The 19,579-nt window shown below is 49.5% G+C and overlaps 1 protein-coding gene and 1 pseudogene across 2 annotated transcripts; one reads left to right on the top strand and one right to left on the bottom strand.

Moving 5' to 3' along the window:
* Nucleotides 1-8,209: 8,209 nt before the first annotated feature.
* Nucleotides 8,210-13,421, bottom strand: Cish (cytokine inducible SH2 containing protein). 2 transcript variants are annotated; one of them, XM_034524991.2, is made up of 3 exons: nucleotides 13,222-13,421; nucleotides 10,021-10,241; nucleotides 8,210-9,796 (listed from the first exon to the last, which is right to left on the bottom strand). In XM_034524991.2, exons 1-3 carry the CDS (start codon nucleotides 13,239-13,241, stop codon nucleotides 9,264-9,266), a joined length of 774 nt encoding a protein of 257 aa, XP_034380882.1. In that variant the 5' UTR covers nucleotides 13,242-13,421; the 3' UTR covers nucleotides 8,210-9,263. The 2 variants fall into 2 exon arrangements, with proteins under 2 accessions (XP_034380882.1, XP_076774159.1); XM_076918044.1 differs by lacking the exon at nucleotides 13,222-13,421 and adding an exon at nucleotides 11,950-12,935 and having other exon boundaries at nucleotides 10,021-10,236.
* Nucleotides 13,284-18,455, top strand: LOC117693676 (small ribosomal subunit protein uS2 pseudogene; annotated as a pseudogene).
* The last annotated feature ends 1,124 nt before the right edge of the window (nucleotides 18,456-19,579 follow it).

Here is a 19,579-nt window from a genome sequence, read left to right as displayed (position 1 = left end):
AAGTTTGTATCCACCTTGTAAGCCGATGAGTTAGCCTACCATGTTCTCAAAGAATGCTGGCAGCAGACACAAAACCCCTGGTTTGGAAACAAAGGACCAATTACTTCTACTTTATTGGGAACAAGGGCTGTCAGTGCCTCAGCTGAGCTGGCAAAGGTACAGACGTGGGAAAGAACCGTGGCCCGTAGTCTTCCCACATCCTGCTGAGGCTCCTTGGCATCACTTCCAAAAAAGCTACTTGCATTTGGGTCTTTTGTCACCGTGTACCTCTTGGGGAATGCAGGGAACTGAACCACAGTCCTCTAAAGACCAGCAATGTTTGCCGAGTATGTTTTATACAGTCCCGGCACTGTATAAAACCATGCATGATGACACATGCCTATAATCCCAACACTAGGGAGGCAGGGACAGGAGAATCAGAAGTTTAAGGCCCTGTCTCAATAAATAAAAATAAATAAATATAGATCTGATGTTTAAGATATTTAATTTTTGGTATCTTCATTTACCCTGACATTTTTTTTATATATATAGTTTTTGGTTATACTGTGCTATTTTAACCTTGAGGACCATTGCTGTCAAAAACAATAATTACATGCAAATCTTGTAATAAAAGAGCTTGTAAATGATTATAATAACATGATCATCTTTTCTATAATAAATACAAGATCAACTAGTGCTTCAGGAAAAATAGGAAATGCATTATGAGTTGTTTACCTGTTTTCTTACTTAACTATCAGAGAACACCTAGGCACAAATAATTATCATGAGGTTTGTCTCCCAACTTTCAGACTAAATGTCTGAATTATAAATTACAAATCTATCCATCTGTCGGTAGATACTTTTATTGCTATGGAAGTATGTTTGTTAAGAGGCTAGCACATATTTTATTAGCAGTGTGTAGTTTATGAGTTTTCAATGTTTAGATTTGTATATTAGAACCTTGCTTGTCCCTTTGCCCGGAGCACTGTACACATCAGGGCCTGTGCTCCAGAGGGAAGGAAGTGCATTCTTGAGCGCTCTAGCTACAAAGGGAGCCTCATCTACATGGGCCTCTGATGGAGGGGAAGCAGGAGAGGTGGGATGGGGCCCAGAGAGAAGACCTCAAAGGAAGATGAAGTGATCAGATGTACAGTGTGTTCAGTACTCACTTCTGTAGTTCCTCCACTGACTGATGCCCTGTCCTCATTTTACACAGGGGAAACTGAGTCTCAAAGATGTTCATGACTTACTGAAATCACAACACTGGTGACAGGGCTCTAGAACTACATCAGCTGGTCATGAGCATTCCCCACAAACCTAGCAAGGCTAGCTGCTCTGCCACCTGAATTGAGTGGGCCACAGGTTCTCTGCAGCAGGCTCTTTCTAGCCAAGGTCAGGAACTGAGGCTCCAAGTGACAGAGAAATGTAGCCCTCCTGCTTTCTTGTCAGCTGTACTAGGTGCCCTGGATGATTGACCTTTCCAAGGTGAGCGCACAGCGAGGGACTGTCCTGGGCCACCTATACTGCTATTCCACAAGGCTTTAAGGATGGATCTCTTTCTCATAGACCTCACAGGTACCCCCAGGCACTGCCCTGGCCTTCAGTCCCAGAACCAGCCTTGGGAGGGGGCTGTGATTTTCTCTGAAACATGTGAGTGGGTAAGTGACAAGGTGTGAATGTTGCTCAGGGAGGGCCAAACGGTGACATGCAGAAGTGAGTGGAGAGGCAAGTCTCTGCTCACAACTGAAAACAGACACCAGTAAGCAGGTAGGTGTGATCTCAAGACTGCACGGCTGAGTGACGCTGCCAGGCCAGCTTTGGACAACTCGATACTGAAGCTGGGGCTGCGCTAGGGTGCAGGGATCAGAAACCAGGGACAACACTAACATGGAGGCTGCCTACTCAACAGCAAGTCCCCTCAGCAAGGCTGGCACTGCTCACCTCGCCTCACACCCCCACTCTCTTACAACCCTCTTTTCTCTGAGCTGGCAGTGAGCTTATATTTAATACACACCCCCTTCATCTGTGCACATATAACCCCCCTTTTTGATGCCCACACCCATTTCTAGTTATTCCCTCTGCCCTGGGCTGGATACTAGATACCCTAGAGGTCACACCAGACCGGACCTCCCCTAGGAGAGGCCTTAGTGTGATGATGGAGTTGAAGGAAACACCTTCAGTCAAGGAGGGCTTCCTGGAAGTGGAGGCCTAAGCTGAAGCTTTTATACTCTTATCTCTTCCCTGGGTCACTGGATGTCCTCTGAGCCTCTCCCTTGAATGGCCATCAAGTTCCAAGAAGTGTCCCCTGTCTCTGCATTGCTGGTTCCAAGAACAGCAGCTCCTGGCAGTGCTTGCCTGGCATTCTTTCTTAGAACTCACTTAGGTTTCCAGTCTCAGGACAGGAAGAGTTGGAGGTGGAGAATGGACAGGGATAGAGACTGCGGAGGAGACTGACCCTTAGTGAACTGGACATTGGGAGGTGGTCCTAGACCACCAGGTGAGAGGGGGCAAACACACTGAGACTGGGCACAGGGGTCAATGACACGAACGCCCTACCTCCTGGTCAGCCATGTGGACAGGCCTATGAGTTCTTCCAACACACAAAGGAAAACAATTCCGTGGGCCCATCGCTTCCACTAGCAGCCTGGACTCCTCATTCCACTGGTCTGGTACCTAGAGTTCCATCCCACAGAGAATCAGATGAGGCCTTCATCAGAGCACATACAGAGACACGGCCGGGGGACAGTATGGCTGGTTCTCAATGGTGAAGGTGACGAGAGCACACATTCTGGAGCTTGAAAGATCATAACACCCGCACTATGAATTCTGCAGTGATGTCACTTTGCTTGCCTAGAACTAAGTCATCCCTCCAAGGCCCCCAGCATGTTGGGGTGGGTGAATGGGGTCAGGGGGAGACAGACCTTGATGGATGAGCAGAGAATGAGTCCAAATTCCCCCAAGGTCAGTTGGGCCTCTCCTCTGGGTGCCTTTTATCCACTCCACCTCTGAGCTGGCACAGAGCCTGCCTGCTCGCCTGGGACCTGCCCGGGCACATTGAGCAACCAGTTCCTGAGAAGCGTGGAAAGCTGTTTGGTTTAAAATTAACTCCCCCGCGCACCCTCCCACCCGCCCTCCTCAGAGTTCTTGGAAGAGGCGCTCTGCTCTTCCTGGGAAGAGGTCTCTAGCCACAACTGCTATGATTCTGGCAAAAACACCTCACCCAGGGTGGGGGCAGAGCTGCCCACACCAGGCCTTCTCTGCCTTCCACGAGCACCAACAGGTAACCTGTTGGAACCCAGGAGAGAGACTGGGAACAGTCAAGTTGCTGGAAGGGGGTGCTGTTTTGTCCAAAGCCCATACCTCCCAACCCTGAGACTGACTGACTGGCCAACTCCAAGTGAAAAGGTACAGGGCTTGCAGACCTAGCCTGGGCACCTCTGGGGTAGAACACACAGCAAGTGGATCCTACAGACAGTGAACCCAGAGAGTGTTGTCGAGAATGTGTGTCTCAGGAAGATAAGAACAGACAGTTCAGAGTCACCTGGCTATGTCTGTCAAAACTGAGCCACCCAGTCAATGCCAGGCTGATGATGGCAGGATCCCAGGGCCACAGGACTCAAGTGCCAGGGTTAACAGTACACCCTCTGGGGAGGTCTCTCCCTGAGGCCCCTCCACTAGTTCAGACTACCTTGGGAACATCTCCATCTGGATAGGCCTTCGTGTCTCTGAGCTTTGAGGAAAAGTTTCCTGAGAACCTGTCTCTTCTATGGCTCTACCTCCCAAACTGTCCCTTGGAAGGAGCTGAAGAAAACAAAGGAATGTTGGCCAAGGGGAAAGGTCAGCACCACGGGCACTCAAGCGTTTGCGTGCACGCGCGCGCGCGCGCGCGCGCGCGCGCGCGCGCGCGCACACACACACACACACACACACACACTAATCTGCTCAGTGGGGAGGGTAAAATGCTTCTCAGGAAGAGGCTGAGAGCTGAGGGGCACTTAGAACATAGCCTTGCCTAACACAGGAACTAAAATCTGTATCTCTGGTGGAAAGGGAGCCTATGTCTGATGACAGGAAAAGTCTGGTCTGGTTTATTGGTGCTAGGGCTGGGGAAATCCCCAGAGCAGGGTTCTGCCCCTGGAAAGCATTTGCTGGATGCCATGCCCCCTTCAACCACACCATCGGAATATCTTTCAAGACAGTAAGTTCCTGTGTGGGTGGAGCAGTCCTGGAGGGCTGCCTGGAGAAGCTGTAGGAGCCCCAAATTTCCCCAACTTGCTTCAACTAGTCTTAGGTTTGGAGACCACTGTCTTTCCACTGAGCAGACAGCTTTGGCTTCCATCTGCCTTCAGCTTGTTGCATCTCCCGCTCATAGATGAATATTGGCTTCCGGGTACTTGGCTTTTCCCCAAAGCCAGGCCCAGGCAATCTCCACTCACCCTCTGGTCTGCAGTCTGGCCAGAATTAACCCTCAGGGACCGCCTCTAGCTTGTGTCCCAGACATGGATCCCAACCCTGCTGCCCTACAGTGACCACTGGGGTGCCCCCTAGTTGGCTGGCTGTGCTGCCCCACTGAGCCAAAGTAGGGGTGGGGAGGCCAAGTGTAAGCCTGCTTTAGATTAAAACTGGTCTAACAGGTTGGTGTGAAAAGGGCTGCTGCTCTGGCCTGCCCAGGCTTTCCTTTCTAAATGCAGACAGCCTCAGTGAGGTGGGGGTTGGGGGATGCCCTGTGCACACACCCCAGACCTTTCTGCCCGCTAGACTTGCTTTCAGGAACCAGACCCCGTGGCCCTTCACTTCACCCCACACACATAAGATAGGAAGGTTTCCATCTGAGAGTAAAGACAGTTGGTCATGGCTTTAGATTCATTCGGATGCATTTAGCCTTGGTCTTGCAGGATCTGCTCAGACAGCAAGTTAAATGCTGGACTTAGGTTCTGAGGCCCTTGGGACCAAGGGAATGTTATTTAACTCAGTAATCTTGAATGACATATCCTAGCAAGATTCTGGCCGGTTTGACCTGCTGACAAGAGACAGCTTAGTGGCATCTGCCCTTAAACCATTCCAGGGGTGCTCGTGAGTCCCAAGAGGGACACCATGTAGGGCCACTCTTCAAACCCACCTTCCCGTGACTGGGCAGAATCTTCTAGGGCCAGCATGCCCTTGAGAGAGCCCCGCTGAACATCTCTACCCTTCTCTCTGGCCTCTGACTCTTGGCAGACAAAGGCTTTGGCAGGTGAGTCTTCAGAGACAGGGTAGAGTAGTGGTTACTCAAATAAAATCTAGAGACAAGGCTTATGACTTGAGCTAGTCTTTGCCTCTCACTAAGTCAGTGGTTCTCAACTTCCGTAATGCTGTGACCCTTTAATACAGTTCCTCATGTTATGGTGATCCCCCCCAACCATAAAATAACTTTTGTTGATACTTCATAGCTGTAATTTTGTTAGTTATGAGTCTTAATGTAAATATCTGTGTTTTCCAATGGTTTTAGGTGACCTTTGTGAAAGGGTTGTTCAACTCCTGAAAGGGGTCATGACTCACAGGTTGAGAACCACTGCCCTAAGCTCTACCCGTTCAGATGAAAGTGGGGACAACCTCTATTAGTGTTCAGGGCTGGAGTGAGAATTATTGGGAGTGAACCACACTCAAAGTTGTCACCCTTGCCTCAAGTTTCCTATGGCACCCCACCCCACTCAGTTACATACCTGTGAACCTTCTCACTGGGCCACAGGCTTTGAAGCCCTCACAGAGGTGTCACTGCAGAATCCTTTAAAAGTGAGCATCAGAGCTCAATACAGCCCCACTAGAATCTGAGATGCTCCACCAGCCAGAACAAAATCACCCGTGGCCCCCTTTGTCCTTCCCACTCCATCCTAGATTCTAGGTTTGTCTATTAAGTCCCGATGGCATTAGAGCCATTTTCCTGGCTGTCTCCTGTGTTTGGGACAGCCTTTCCCCATGGCCTCTACATGACCAATCCCTGCTTTTTGTTCTGAATGCTAAGTTCACTGCCAGCCCACTCAACCCTTTCCCAGACCCTCTTTGTTGCAGGGTGACTCCACACCTACTCCTATTCTCTGTCCCAACCTTTGCTTTCCTCACCCAAAGATGGTGACATCTTTCTTGCAGTAGCCACAAGCCCCATGAGGATAAGAGGCCGTATTTATCTTGTTCTCCTGTGTCCCCAGGGCCTTGGTGGAGTCTGGCTCAATTAATGACCAAATTGCACACATGTGAAGGGATTCAGTGTGTAAAGGGCTATGATGAATTACTGTTTGAATTTTGTGCAGGGTCCAGCATGCCCACTTCATGGCTCACCCTTCCTCCCTAGCTAGTGCCAGCACACAGTTGTCCTTTTTAGTAGCCCAGGACCATCCAGGGGTGATTACACCTGGCAGCTGATTTTCTTTTTCCATTAGGTTTGAAACTGGGGTCCAATGACATGTTTTCTGGTCTCCCTATCCCAGGCAGGCATTTTGATTCCTCTCATATAAAGACTGAAATGTCAGTAGCTGGCAGCCCTTTCTCAGGAAAGAGCTAGACTCTGTTTTGAGGTGAGTCAGGGATGGCCCATTGCCAGGCCTGTGGCTCTAGAGCTCTCAGCAGTCAGAGATGAGGTAGATAGAAACAATTGTCCAAGCAGCCACCCAGTTGCCTATCCCCAACTCATGGGGCATTCCGGGACAGAGGGGCAGTTAGGGTGAGTGCTGCTCTGTGCTCAGCTCTCCGAATGCCTTCAGCTAGCCCCTGTCCCTGTTCCTGGTATTTGAACATAGGGTAGTATTTGGACCCCAGTCGCATGGAGTGGAGTCCTCACTGAGAGCCTTGTGTGAAGAATGGGGTTTTCTGGACTTTCTTTAGTTACAGTGGCTGAGTGTCCAGGTCATGGCAGCAGGTGCAGAGAGCCAGCCTCTACCAGCTACGTGCCCACTACTTTCCCATTAAATGACTCAGATCTGGGAGTCGAGGGGACAATAGGGATTACCTCACACATTTTAGGAACCGCACAAAGGCCAAGATCAAAGCTGAAGAAAGACCCTACCAAGGCCCTGGTGACCCTTAGATCAGAAAAGGTTTTTACCAGCTGCCACGGGCAGTGGGGACAGTGTCAGGCTGAGGAGACAGGCTTCAACACTACTCAGGGCTCCTAAAAATACCATCCGTCCTTCATGTACCTCTTCACTCTAACCCAATGCCATTCCTTACAAAAACATGTAGTATTACTTTTTGTGTGTGTGTTTGTGTGCGTGTAGGTGCACAGAGACCTGGAAGACCCATTAGTCCCTCTGGAGCTGGGAACATTGATTCCCTGAAAGAGTAGCAAGCACTAACTGAGCCATCTTTCTCTCCCCGACAGTGTCATTCCTATTCTTTGGCATGACTGTCCTTGTCCCCGATTCTGGTTGTTTATTTGTTTTAACCTCTTCCTTATCAGGATGCCACTCCTTAGAGGCTCTCAAGCCACTATATTGGCCTCTTGTAATTTGCAGCTTATAATGATCTGAGGACTAGGAACACATCCTGAATTGTTTCTAAAACAAGGTTTAAAAGGCCAGGAGCACAGTTTGGAGGCGCTTTGCTGTGACACCCTCATATTCTAGCAGGATCCCAGTAGCCTGCATATTCCCGAGCCAGACCTTCAACCCTGGACAAGGTTTTCATTTTCATTGCATTTCTGATGTTCAAGATCTTGACTAAGAGGGGAGGGTCCTCTGACTCCAAACGGCCTGATGCAGAATTATGACACCACCAGGCCTGACCTTACCAGCTCATCGGTCACTATCCTTGATTCAACTGACCTACCTACTGCTCAGAAGAATCCTGTTAGGTCCAGGTCTGGAATCCTCACTGTACTTCAGTACACTTTTATCCACTGTACTTTCTCTTTGCAAGGCTGGTCTGAATTCTGTGGCTTCCTCTTGTCAAGTTATTGGCTGCCATGCCCGCTTTGAATGGGGCCTTCCTCTTGGGCTTGGAGCTGCTCTGCTGCCTGTTCCCAATATATCCAGCAGTGCAATGGATAGTACCCCAGAAGGCATGCCAATGGACGGTCACCCCCTGTCTCTCATCTCCCAAGGGAAACAAGGGTGAAGGTACCCTATAGTCCCCTGGCAGAGACTATGGGGTTGTTAAAGTTCTGAGCTTTGGCTTTTCGAGATGTGAAGTGGATCGTGACACGAGAATTAAAGGGGACAAACAATGCACAACTCCAGACGCCTCATTGAAGGCTCTGTAAGTGGAAGGCATAATTTTATTATCATTACAGAAAAATCAGTGGAAGAAAAACTCCCAAACTGGTTCTTGTGTTATAATACTTGTTTTATAAAGTCTCGTAAGGTATGTATGTATTTATCCCTCTCTCACGTGCAGGCAACTTCCTGGGCAGGAAGCAGACACAAAAGAGCTGCAGCTGCGGCCCTTGGACTAGCATTTCTTTTCTGACCCAGGACATGCCCCTTGGCAGGGGCCTGCACCATAGAGAAACCAGCTCTATGCAACCATGGCGCTGCCTTGTGAGGAGATAAGTTGGAGCCCTTGTGTTTCTGGCTCCTGTCTGTCTGGTCACCCAGCCTCCCAAAAGAGGCTTGAGAGAAGAGTGGGCACATCCATATGCAGGTGGACAGGCCCAGGACATTCAGGACTACTTTGAGCCCAAAAATGTCTCAGGATGGAGGTCTCCACAGGGAAGAACCAGAGCTGGAGGGGTCTTTGGACCACCCAGGGCTTAGGGCAGAGAAGTAGAATGGCTCACGCCATCGCCCCACCCCCAACCCCTGCAAGGAGAATAAATAAATAAATACTGTATAACTGTGTAGTCCCCTAGCCCAGCCTGCTTCCCCCTAAGGGGCCTTGGCATGATCAACCTCTGGCTGATATTCTCCCAGAAACAGGCTTGCTACTCTATAGATGGGTAGGGGGCCTGCCCTACTCAGCAGATTAAGAAACCAGGGCTGGGAGAATAGACAAGTTCAAGTGGCCAGGGCAGGCAAGTGAATGGAGGCTTAGGTCCAGCCTCTGGGGAGAGACGAGGTCCTGCCTGTCTCGCTCTGCTCTGATACGTGGCTTACCGCAAAGAGCCATGCGGGACCTGAAGGCATTGACCTCTGAGTTGTGTGACAACCCCTCCTCCACCTTCTTTGTTCTTGCTGGCACTTTCTGGTCCAGCTGTCACATGCATGCAGGCACCAGGATGACTGAAGAAGAAACAGCAGGACCCCAAGTCCAGCTGGGGCCTGTGTCCCCTTCAGGATGTAACTGTGTGAGGCAGGGCAGGGTGCCTGCCCCAGTCAGAGTTGGAAGGGGTACTGTCGGAGGTAGTCAGCCATGCGCCGGGGCAGTGGTAGGCAGTCCACGTCGGCCACCAGGCGGTTGATGACTAGCCGACACAGATGTTGTAAGCTGCGGGCGCTGCTCCTGCGCACAAAGGGCTGTACCAATTTCAGGTGCACGGCAGTAGCCACGGGGATAGGCGGCACTGAGTCACCAGGTGCATCTTGCTTAGGCATAGGCAGGGATGGGGTAGGAGCAGGATCTGGGCTGTCACTCCGGGTGTCAGCCGCACAGGAGGCCACATAGTGCTGCACAAGGCTGACCACATCTGGGAAGGCCAGAATTCGAGGTCTTGACAAGCAGTTGGAGTCCAGTCGGAAGCTGGAATCGGCATACTCTATGCGTACGTTGGTGGGGCCACGAGTGGTTTTGACGGACAGCGTGAACAGGTAGCTGGGGTGAGTGCTGTCTCGCACTAGGAATGTGCCCTCCGGCATCTTCTGTAGGTGCTGCCGGGCCTCGCTGGCTGTAATGGAACCCCAGTACCACCCTAGGCAAATAGAGAAGAGGACCAGTCAGAGTGGAAATTACCTAAGGGCACACCAACCCAAGGTAGGTCAGGATGAAGTGTCTTTTTACATTTCTCTGGAGATGTGTGTCGATACCATCATCTTAGGGGCCAGACTGTGCTTCCCAAATCAGATTCCAAATCCAATGAGCTAAGCTCTGCCACAGACTTCCCAGGACAAGGTCTATGTCTCCCCCGAGACTCACCAGATTCCCGAAGATAGGAGAACGTCTTGGCTATGCACAGCAGATCCCCCTCAGGGTCTAGCACCTTCGGTTCATTCTCTGACTGGACAGGGGTCTCCTCTGTCACTTCCTCTGGGAATGCCCCAGTGGGTAAGGGCTGCATGGCTGGCCCGGGCAGCCCCAGGGACTGGGCCCACAGAGGCCGCCGCCCAATTTGTTCCACAGCCAGCAAAGGACAAGATCTAGAATGGGCAGATAGGCAATAGAGGTCTCACTATGTTCTCCGATTTTAGAAAAGTTCTGTGACTGCTTTCTCCAAATATATATTCTTTTTTTTTTTTTTTAAAGCAGGGTCTCATGCTGTAGACCTGGCTGGCCTGGAACTTGCTATATTGTCTAGGCTAGCCTCACAGTCACAGAGATCCACCTGCCTCTGTCTCTCAAATGTCACGACACCCAGCTCCTAGATATAAATTTCTTATTTTTTGTAATGTTGGGAGTTGAACTTAGAGGCTCGCACATGCTAAGCAAGTGTTCTTACCACTGAACTACACACCCCCACTTTCACAGAACCTATCCTAAAACATTCTTTTCTATTCAACTATATTACAATATACAAATTAACCCTCGAGTTGTATTACCAAAATCACAGACCATTCCCCAAAAGTGCTTCCAACATCCCTACCACAAGAACAGGGAACCTGTCAATCCAAAAGCTGTCTCCTGGCTGAGGTAGCCTGTTAAATGCCACTATACCTGGTGGAGTCACAGAATGAACTAGGGTGGGGTTCTCAGAGAGACCTCAAGATTACCGTAGAAAGCCTAAGGTTACAGGGTAGTTCCTAGTCAATAGGAATATCTGTTAGGGGTTGGGGGGACCACTGTGCACACTGGCTAGGACTTCAAAACTTAAAACAAGGTCCTACCCATACCAGCTAGATTCCCATCCTGGGCTCTGCTCCTCCCTGCTGAGGGAAGGCAGTGTCCTCTAAAGGCATTGATGAATTCCATCTCTCATAAATAGGAGCTCCCAGCAAAGAGCAGGGTGCTCAACCCACATTCCAGACTCCACCCTATGGAGTCAGCCCTGCTCTTTTTTTTTTTTTTTTTTTTAATGTACGATTTGCTCTGGGTTGTAATTTCTCCTCCTTCCTGATGATGGCCTATTTGCTTCTGGGGAAAAAAAATAGTTGGCACTCTTTAATTTCTTTTTGTCTTTTCTTTTCTTTTTTTTTTTTTTTCTTCCAGTTTTTTCGATTTTTTCGAGACAGGGTTTCTCTATGTAGCCCTGGCTGTCCTGGAACTCACTCTGTAGACCAGGCTGGCCTCGAACTCAGAAATCTGCCTGCCTTTGCCTCCCAAGTGCTGGGATTAAAGGTATCTACCACCACTGCCCGGCTCTCTTTAATTTCTAATAAAATATGTCTCCAGGCCTCAGTTTTGTGTCTAGTCCCGTTAGATCTTAAGACCTCAAAATAAAGAAACCTCAGGTTCAGCCCACACTTGCTGGGGAAGGCAACACTGTATCAGGTATTGGCTGTAAACAAGAGGTGGTTAGGAGCAGCTAGCAGTCAGCAAGGACAGAAGCCAGACCTGACAGTGTAAGTAGTCTTTAGAAGGTCATAGTCCTGTGACCACTCAGGAGAAGGGGTGACAGGCTCTGGCACCTATAGCCTGCCAAGGGTTTTTCCACACCCAATCTTAACCGAGCTAGGAGAGCTGTGGAATCCCACTTAGTGAGCTACAGGCAGAATTCTGAGGTGACCTGCTTGCTGGGGCCCATAGCTTGATCCAGGCTAGCCAGTCATTCCACAGCCTCTGTGGTAGTTATGACCAGACAGCTTAGTTAGGTCCCTTCCATAGGTCCTACATGTATATGTAGTAGGCAGCTCTGGGGCTAGTATGGTATCTAGGTATAGAATGACTATGCTAATCCCCAAAGGTTGCTGGGAGGGACTAAATATCTAGGGAGGGGTGTGTCTACCACTGTGTCATCATGGTGGGGGTGAGGACTGGTGTGTTCCAAGAACCTGTGTGTGCATGTCTTGGAGTCTAGCCATGAAGTCCCGCCTGAGAACACATGCCAATGAGATGAACCAAGCCCAGGGAGGATGGGATACATCTATCTCTTAAAGGACTTGTTTCCCTAGCACCTCAACACTGGTCCTGAGGTGCCCAGGGGCCTTCAGTTAAGGCAAAGTCAAAGAGGCTCTGGAGATCCAGAATGGAGAAGTGGGGACACCTAAGAAGGAAGGTAGGATGTGTGGGCCTGCTGAAGAGCCCGAAAATTCAGAGAATAAAGGAACATGGTGGGAACTACTAGGGAATAGTCTTTCCCGCAGCTCCACACATATTCTCTTCCTAGGACTCAGGGCTGCTTAGAGCAAGGACACTTCAGCCTGGCCCCACCTTCCACCCTTCCTCACTTGGCATCATTCCCATGTCAGTTATAACAATTGCTACTGTCACAATCTCCCTGGATTTGTAAATTTGTAACACACACACACACACACACACACACACACACACACACACACTCCCTCTTTTCTTGGGCTTTCTTGAATTCCTGACTGATCAGTGTTTGAAGGGGACGCTGAAACCTAGGGTAAACAGGTGTGTCAAGTCCACTCAGCTGAAGCCAAGAGTTGGTTTTATCAAAGCCCCACTCTCACCATGGTCCCATATTCCATGTCTCAGGGAAACCTTGGAGAAGGCAGGCTGAAGTCTTTATCACACTGAGACGTCAATCTGAGCTAAGAGAGGGTGTGGGGGTGCTCTTTATTAGGTGCCAGCTTGGGGAGAGTCAAAGACCTCAGGCTGGCTTCCCAAGAACCTAAGCGCTGGCCTGAGACGGAGAAATGAACTTCTGAACACAGAGAGGTCTAAGGACTGGCTCAAGGTCACCGACAGGTACGGAGCCGGAAGGCTAGGTAAGCTATGAACTCAAACAGAGGTCTAGACTTGTGAGTTCCATCCTGGAGAACCTCTAACAGTTGGCGCTACTAAGATCTCAGGAATGGGGGCTCCTCCCACCGCTCGCCGGCTCCGTTTTCCTATCCATACTAAGTGTGTGTGTGGGTATCTTAGGTGCACCACTCGAAGTTCTTTAGCACTCCATCATCTCCAGCCAGTCAAGCCCTCCCAAATCCCGCAACTAACTCGAGGCCTGTGATCTTTCGTGCTTCCCGCATGGAGCCTGGGTAGGGAAAAAACTGAGCTTACCCCTGTACGCAGAGGACCATGTCCCAGAGGCAACGGCGGCTCGAGGGTTGGAGTTCGGCGGGATGGAAGGAGAATGGAGCCAGTGGGTGCCAGGCGTGCGAAGGTCAGGGTCCCGGGACGCACCGGCGGCGATCAGGGACTGAAAGGCTGTGGTGCGAGCAGCTTGGAAGAACGAGGGGGGACGGGCTGGGCGGGTGGGGCGGGGCCAGGCGCCTCCTAATCTTTTGTCCGCTGCGTCCCAGCCCTTCCCGGAAGCCGCATCTTCCTAGAACCGCGGGCTTTGCGGCTGCCTGGAGGGGAACAGGGGCGCAGGCGTCTAGTGCTTTAGACCGAGAAAGGAAACACCATTGACAGATTTCCAAGAACTTTCCAGGAAAATTGGGCGGGAGCTCCTAGGGTTGACCAATAGTATCGCTGGATATGAGACGAGCAGCTGAACGGACCAATTGAAGTGTATAAACCCTGGACTGACGTGACCGAGTGGGGCGGGACCTAGAGACTAGTAGGGAAAAGACCAGGTTGGGGGCAAGTTAAGAAGGAATGTGGATGCGACTCCCACAACTTGAGACCAGATAGTCTTCCCTCTGCTTCTTTGGGGATGGGTGCGCTTATCTCGCCTTAGAACTACAGCGCGGGGGCAGGTCTGGGCCGGTCCCCGTAGTTAGCCGCTCCTAGCCGATCGGACATTGTATTGGGTCTCGCTTACTGCAAGACACTGTGTGTGAAGGTGGGTGGTGTGCTGTGAGATCTGGAGAAAGACTTAGGGAGAAGCATGGGCCGCTTAAGAGGACCGAAGAACTAAGGCGGTCCACTGTGGTCACCACAGCTAAAAGAGTTCAGATTACATCTAATCTTTTGTAATCAAATGAGCTCATCCAATCTTTGCCTAATCTCTGAGTGATCGCCAGTTGGGGAAATTACCCTCTTGCGTCAGTAAACAGAGACAGTCAGCTCCCAGACAACTCTATCAATGGCTTGGTGAGGTCCAACCAAATGCTGTGAGAAACTCGAGTTCAAACAAAGAGAGAGCAAACACTAGAGGTAAGGGACGGAATACTGCTTTTGTGCAGCAGACAACTTGCTGTGTTTTACTTTCCGTAACTCACCAGGGAGGTTTTTTGTTTGTTTGCTTGCTTGCTTTTGTTTTAAATAGAATTCAGACCACTTTGGAGCTCAGTGTGTAAACCAGGCTGGCCCTAAACTTCTGAGTACAAGTTTACAATGTAAAGTTACAGGCTGTCATCATATCTGGTTTACCGGAGGTTTACCAGAGCTGTAGGGTCTATTTGAACTCCCGCCAAATCCACGGTTCAGGATATGGGGAGATAAGATCTGGTGAGCCAGTACACCCACTCCTTCCACACCGTCAACTGTCCAGTATGGACGTCTCTTCTCTCCACACACGTCACACCACCCACGTTCCTCAGAAAGGGTGGCTATAAGATTCTTGGCAGAGATGAAAGGTTTCTGGCAGTGTCTAGAATCTGGGTATAGTGTCTGGGCTTTCCCCAACACAGGCTGGGCACTGGGTGCCCCACCCAAGACAGAGAGCTGAAGATAAAACCTTGTGAAAAGGAAGGGGTACTTAGTGAAGATAAGAGATTACTCCAAGGGACCCAGTTCTCCGTAGATGCCTTGGAGGGGAAGTTAAGCTCAGTGTAACCCAATCAGGGCTCCCAGAGTACATCAAGAAGCCAGTTTCTTGGAATATGGGTAGGATGGTGTAGGAGTTCCCAGAGAGCATGGCATCCCTGTATGTGTGCTAACTTCAATAGAAACTGTCTTGTTGAGCTGAAGGGGCCTGTGGCCCCATGGGAAGAGGGACAATACCAACCAACCAGAGCTCCCAGGGTCTAAACCACCAGCCTGGGAACACGCATGGAGGGACCCATGGCTCCAGCCATATATTCAGTGGAGGATGGCCTTGTTGGGCATTGGTGGGAGAGGAGGTTCTTGGTTCTGTGAAGGCTGGATGACCCAGTGTGGGGGAATTCAAGGGCGGGGGAGGGGGGAGTTGGTGGATGGGTGGGGGAACACCCTCATAGAAGCAGTGGGAGGGGGGACGGAATAGGGAGTTCCTGGCATGGGAGAGGAATGGGGAAAGGAGATAACATCTGAAATGTAAATAAGTAGAATAGCCAACTGAAAAAACTGCCTGTTGCCACTTTGGTATGAAGATACAGGGGATTTCACAGGTGCCATGCAACAGAGCTGTGATTTTCTTTTTATTTACTTACTTTACTTTTTTTTTTTCCCCTGAGACAGGGTTTATCTGCATAGCCTTGGCTGACCTGGCACTCACTATGTAGACCTTGAATTCACAGAGATCTGCCTGCCTCTGCCTCCCGAGTGCTGAGTTTAAAAATGTGTGCCACCACTGCTCAGCATGATTTCCTTTTTAAAATTGTGTGTGTGTGTGTGTGTGTGTGTGTGTGTGTTCATGTGTTTGTAGCTATAATATTCATCTGGAGTCAGAGGATAACTTGAAGGAATCACTTCTCCCAGTCTACTCTGTGGGTCCCAGAGCCCAAAGTCAGGTTGTCAGACTTAGCGGCCAGCACCTTGATCTGCCGATCTCTTTCACTGGACCCCGGAGCTGTGATTTAGAACTTGGATCTTTATGATATTACATTTCAAGCACTCTACCCCAAAATGCTGTCCCTGTGCCTTCTGGACACTTACCATGTGCCAGCCACTCAGAAAATCCTGGTTTCACTTTGCAACCACAGCTACCACAGGGAATGTTGTCTTGTGTGAGGGCACTAAGACACAACCTACAGTATGCCTTGGATCTTACAACTAGCAAGTAGAGGGTTGCAGCCCAGGCCCTCCAGCATTCCACACACTTCTTCTCTAGGTCAAGATAACCTGCAAACTCTTAGACATCCTTGTCTGTTCTCACTCCAGTCTGTATCAGAACACCTGGGCATCTCCTTGAAAGCTTCTCCTACAGAGGTCAGGGATTAGGAAGTACTCTGCAAACCAGTGTCTGAGGAGAGGGCAGGGAGGTTGGCTCTCCAGTAGTCTTTTGTAAATTTGACAGTGTTATACATCCCACCTACGTGCTGGGAATAGTGATGTGCCCTGTTCTGCCCAAACTGCCTGCTGACTTTCTTTATTCAAGAATGTTGCTGGCCATTTCCTTATTACCCCTCTGGCCTGACTGCACCCCTTGAATGGACCCCCCCTCCCGACTGCTGGGTCCACACTGCCACCCAGTGGCGATTCTTTTTCAGTCCTCATTAGCCAACTATCCAGAGTTCTTCCTAGTGCATTCCATCTCCTACACTGCGTGAATTCCTGTTGTTGCAGGGCACTCCTTCCCTCCCCAGAACAATCACAAGATGGGTCACAAGAATGCACAGCAGTATTGCCTGAATATATGATTTCTATCCTGTCATCATGAGCAGGTTCCCTTTCATCAAAAGGCAGTTGTGGTTGGGAGCAGGGATTTCCCTCCACCAGCACTTACCTGGATGGTCTATTTGGTCACCATAAGCTACTTCAAAGGCTTCAGTCTCTGTTCCTTTGAACACCCAACTATTACTGTTACTATTACAAAGAGCTAAGTGCCAGAGTCTGCTGTCATGAACCCAACTTGCCCAAACCCAGCACACTATGTTCTGAATCTACAGCAGTGTGAAGGGGACATGATTCCAGATGGTTGCTACAGCATAAGCATCGAGAGGAAGCCACTTATTCTGATTTTCCTGGGTCAAATGAACAGCTGGAAAAACTCCCCATTTATGATTGGTATGGGAACTATGTGTGTTTGTATAATCATAGACATTTACATTTACAATTTGTGTGTGTGTGTGTGTGCACGCAGGTATGCATGACAAGTGTGAATACAGAGATTAGAGGGTGACTGTGTAGAGTCTATTTTTTCTTTCCTTCTTTGCATAGATCCTAAGGGTTGAACCTAGGTAGGTCTCTGGGCTTATGTAGGACGTGAGCATTTACCCACTGAGCCATCTCACCAATCCTGGAAGGGCATTTTTAAATGGGACTACTTGCTTTTTATATTTCAGTATGGTTTGAACACTTGCAGCAAGCAAATTTGACCTCTTTGAATATAATTTTTTTAAACAAAATGCAGTGTATGGAGGCTCATATCTGTAATTATAAGACTCAAGAGGTTGGGGCAGAAAGGTCAGGAGTTGAAAGTCATCCTTGTCTATTCAGTGAGTCTGAGGTTAGCCTGGGCTAAATAATCTGTGTTGTCCAGGGACAGGTCCATACAGTGTTGTTCTTGATTCCTGTTGTAACTTAAAGGAAAACTGACACAATATCTGGAGCTGTTGATGCCCTGCAGGTAAAGGAAGAGGATGTTCCCAAATTCCTTGCCACAGGAACCCACTTAGAGGGCACCAACGTTGACTTTCAGATGGAGCAGGACACCTACAAACAGAAAAGTGATTGTATCTACATCATAAATCTGAAGAGGACTTGGGAGAGCCTGGTGCTTATAGCTCAGGCTAAGGTTGCCATCGAGAACCCTGTTGATAACAGTCATCTCCTCTAGGAAGGTCATGCCTGGGACTTTCACTAACCAGATCCAAGCAACCATCAGGGCATCAAGGCATCTAGTGGTGACTGATCCCAGGGCTGACTACCAAGCCCTCAGAGAGTCGTCTCAAGTCAACTTGACCACCATGGCTCTGTGTAACAATCTTCTACACTATGTGGACATTGCCATCCCACGCAACAAGGAAGCTCACTCGGTGGGGTCTGATGCTGGCCCAGGAAGTTTTACACATGTGTGCCACTATCTCTCTTGGGCACCCGTGGGAAGTTACGCCAGATCTCCACTTCTACAGATACCTAGAGGAGGTTGAGAAAGAGGAACAGACTGCTGCTGAGAAGGCTGTAACTAAGGACAAATTTCAGGGCAAATGAACCAGTTCCTGAGTTCACTGCTGCTCAGCCCAAGGTGGCCGACTGGTCTGAGGGTGTGCAGGTAGACTCTGTACCCATCCAGCAATTCCCCACACAAGACTGGAGTGCACAGCCACCCACTGAGGACTGGACAGCAGCTTCCACAACGCAGGCCGCTGAGAGGTTGGAGCCACCACTGAGTGGTTCTGGGCTGCTCTGCAGACACCTGAGCAAAGTGAAAAAAGGTGGAAGGAAAATAAAGTTCCCAGAAGCTGGTAAACCAATCAATTAATTAAACGATCACACTTAGGAACACAATTTAGAGTAATTAAAATCTAAGCCTGTTTTAAATTTTATTTTCTCTTTAATTATGTGTTTGTGTGTGGGTGTCTGTTACATGAGTGTGGATACTCAAAGGTGGGCAGAAGTGTAGTGAGTGTCCTTTAGAGCTGATGTTACAGGTGGTCGTAACCCACCTGATGTGGGTACTGGGAATGGAACTTGGGCCCTCTGGAAAAATAATATATGCTCTTAACAGCTGAGCCTCTTATTTACTTACTTACTTACTTACTTATTTATTTTTCAGGGCACACACAACCCAGACCCAGCATCTACTCTCAGTTACCTAACTTTCTGTTCCTTGTGGAGACATGCTCACAGAGAATAAGACCTTGCTGAGCCTTGGGTTCACCAGCTTTAAGCTGGCTGCAGTGCCTGGCCCAGCCTCCTGGAAGCAACACTTCCAGATTGATCCCACCTGATCCCAGATACAGCTAGACATAAATGTGTGTACATGCACATGTGTCTGTATGTGTCTGTATGTGACTATCTGTGTCTCTTGTATGTACTGTGTGAGCGCACATGTGAGCGTGTACGTGCACATGTGTCTGTGTCTGTGTATGTGACTGTGTGTCTGTTGTGTGCACTGTGTGAGTGCATGTGTGAGAGTGTACGCGCACATGTGGATCAACAGAGGGAAGAAAGACAATTTTGAGGTTGCCCCCTTTGGGATTGAGATGGAGTGGGGGAGTTCTGTCTTGCTAGTTTCTGACTTCGAGCAGGTCATGTGACCTCTCTGGGCTTGTTTTTCTTGTGTGTTTTCAGTGTGTGTCTAAAGGGATAGTCATATCTTCCTTCCTCCATCTCAGTGAGGTGTTCAGGTAGAGCATTTCCTGGTCTGCAGGAAGTGCTTCCTAATGACCAGCTGAAGCTCTTCTCTTGGGATCTCTGCTTCGCTGATTGTTACTAGCTTGAAGAAAACAAGAGTTACCAACTTTGAGGGAGATAAGCTACCCATGAATAGTGACCGTATTCTTCAAGAGTTGTTATCGGGAACCAGGATGCAGTTGTACAGATAGAAGGGCACCAAGTTCCTGCCGGCCTCTGACTGTTGTAGAGTTCAGCCCAGGCATCTTTGTGTATGTTGGATGGACATAGCCGCCTTTGGGTGGGACAGGGGTCCTGATGGCTGCAGTTCTGA

Source organism: Arvicanthis niloticus, chromosome 21 (genome assembly GCF_011762505.2).
Source record: "Arvicanthis niloticus isolate mArvNil1 chromosome 21, mArvNil1.pat.X, whole genome shotgun sequence".
NCBI classification, from domain to species: Eukaryota; Metazoa; Chordata; class Mammalia; order Rodentia; family Muridae; genus Arvicanthis; species Arvicanthis niloticus.
Note: the sequence above shows the minus strand (reverse complement) of the source record. Positions and strands in the feature narration are given on the sequence as shown.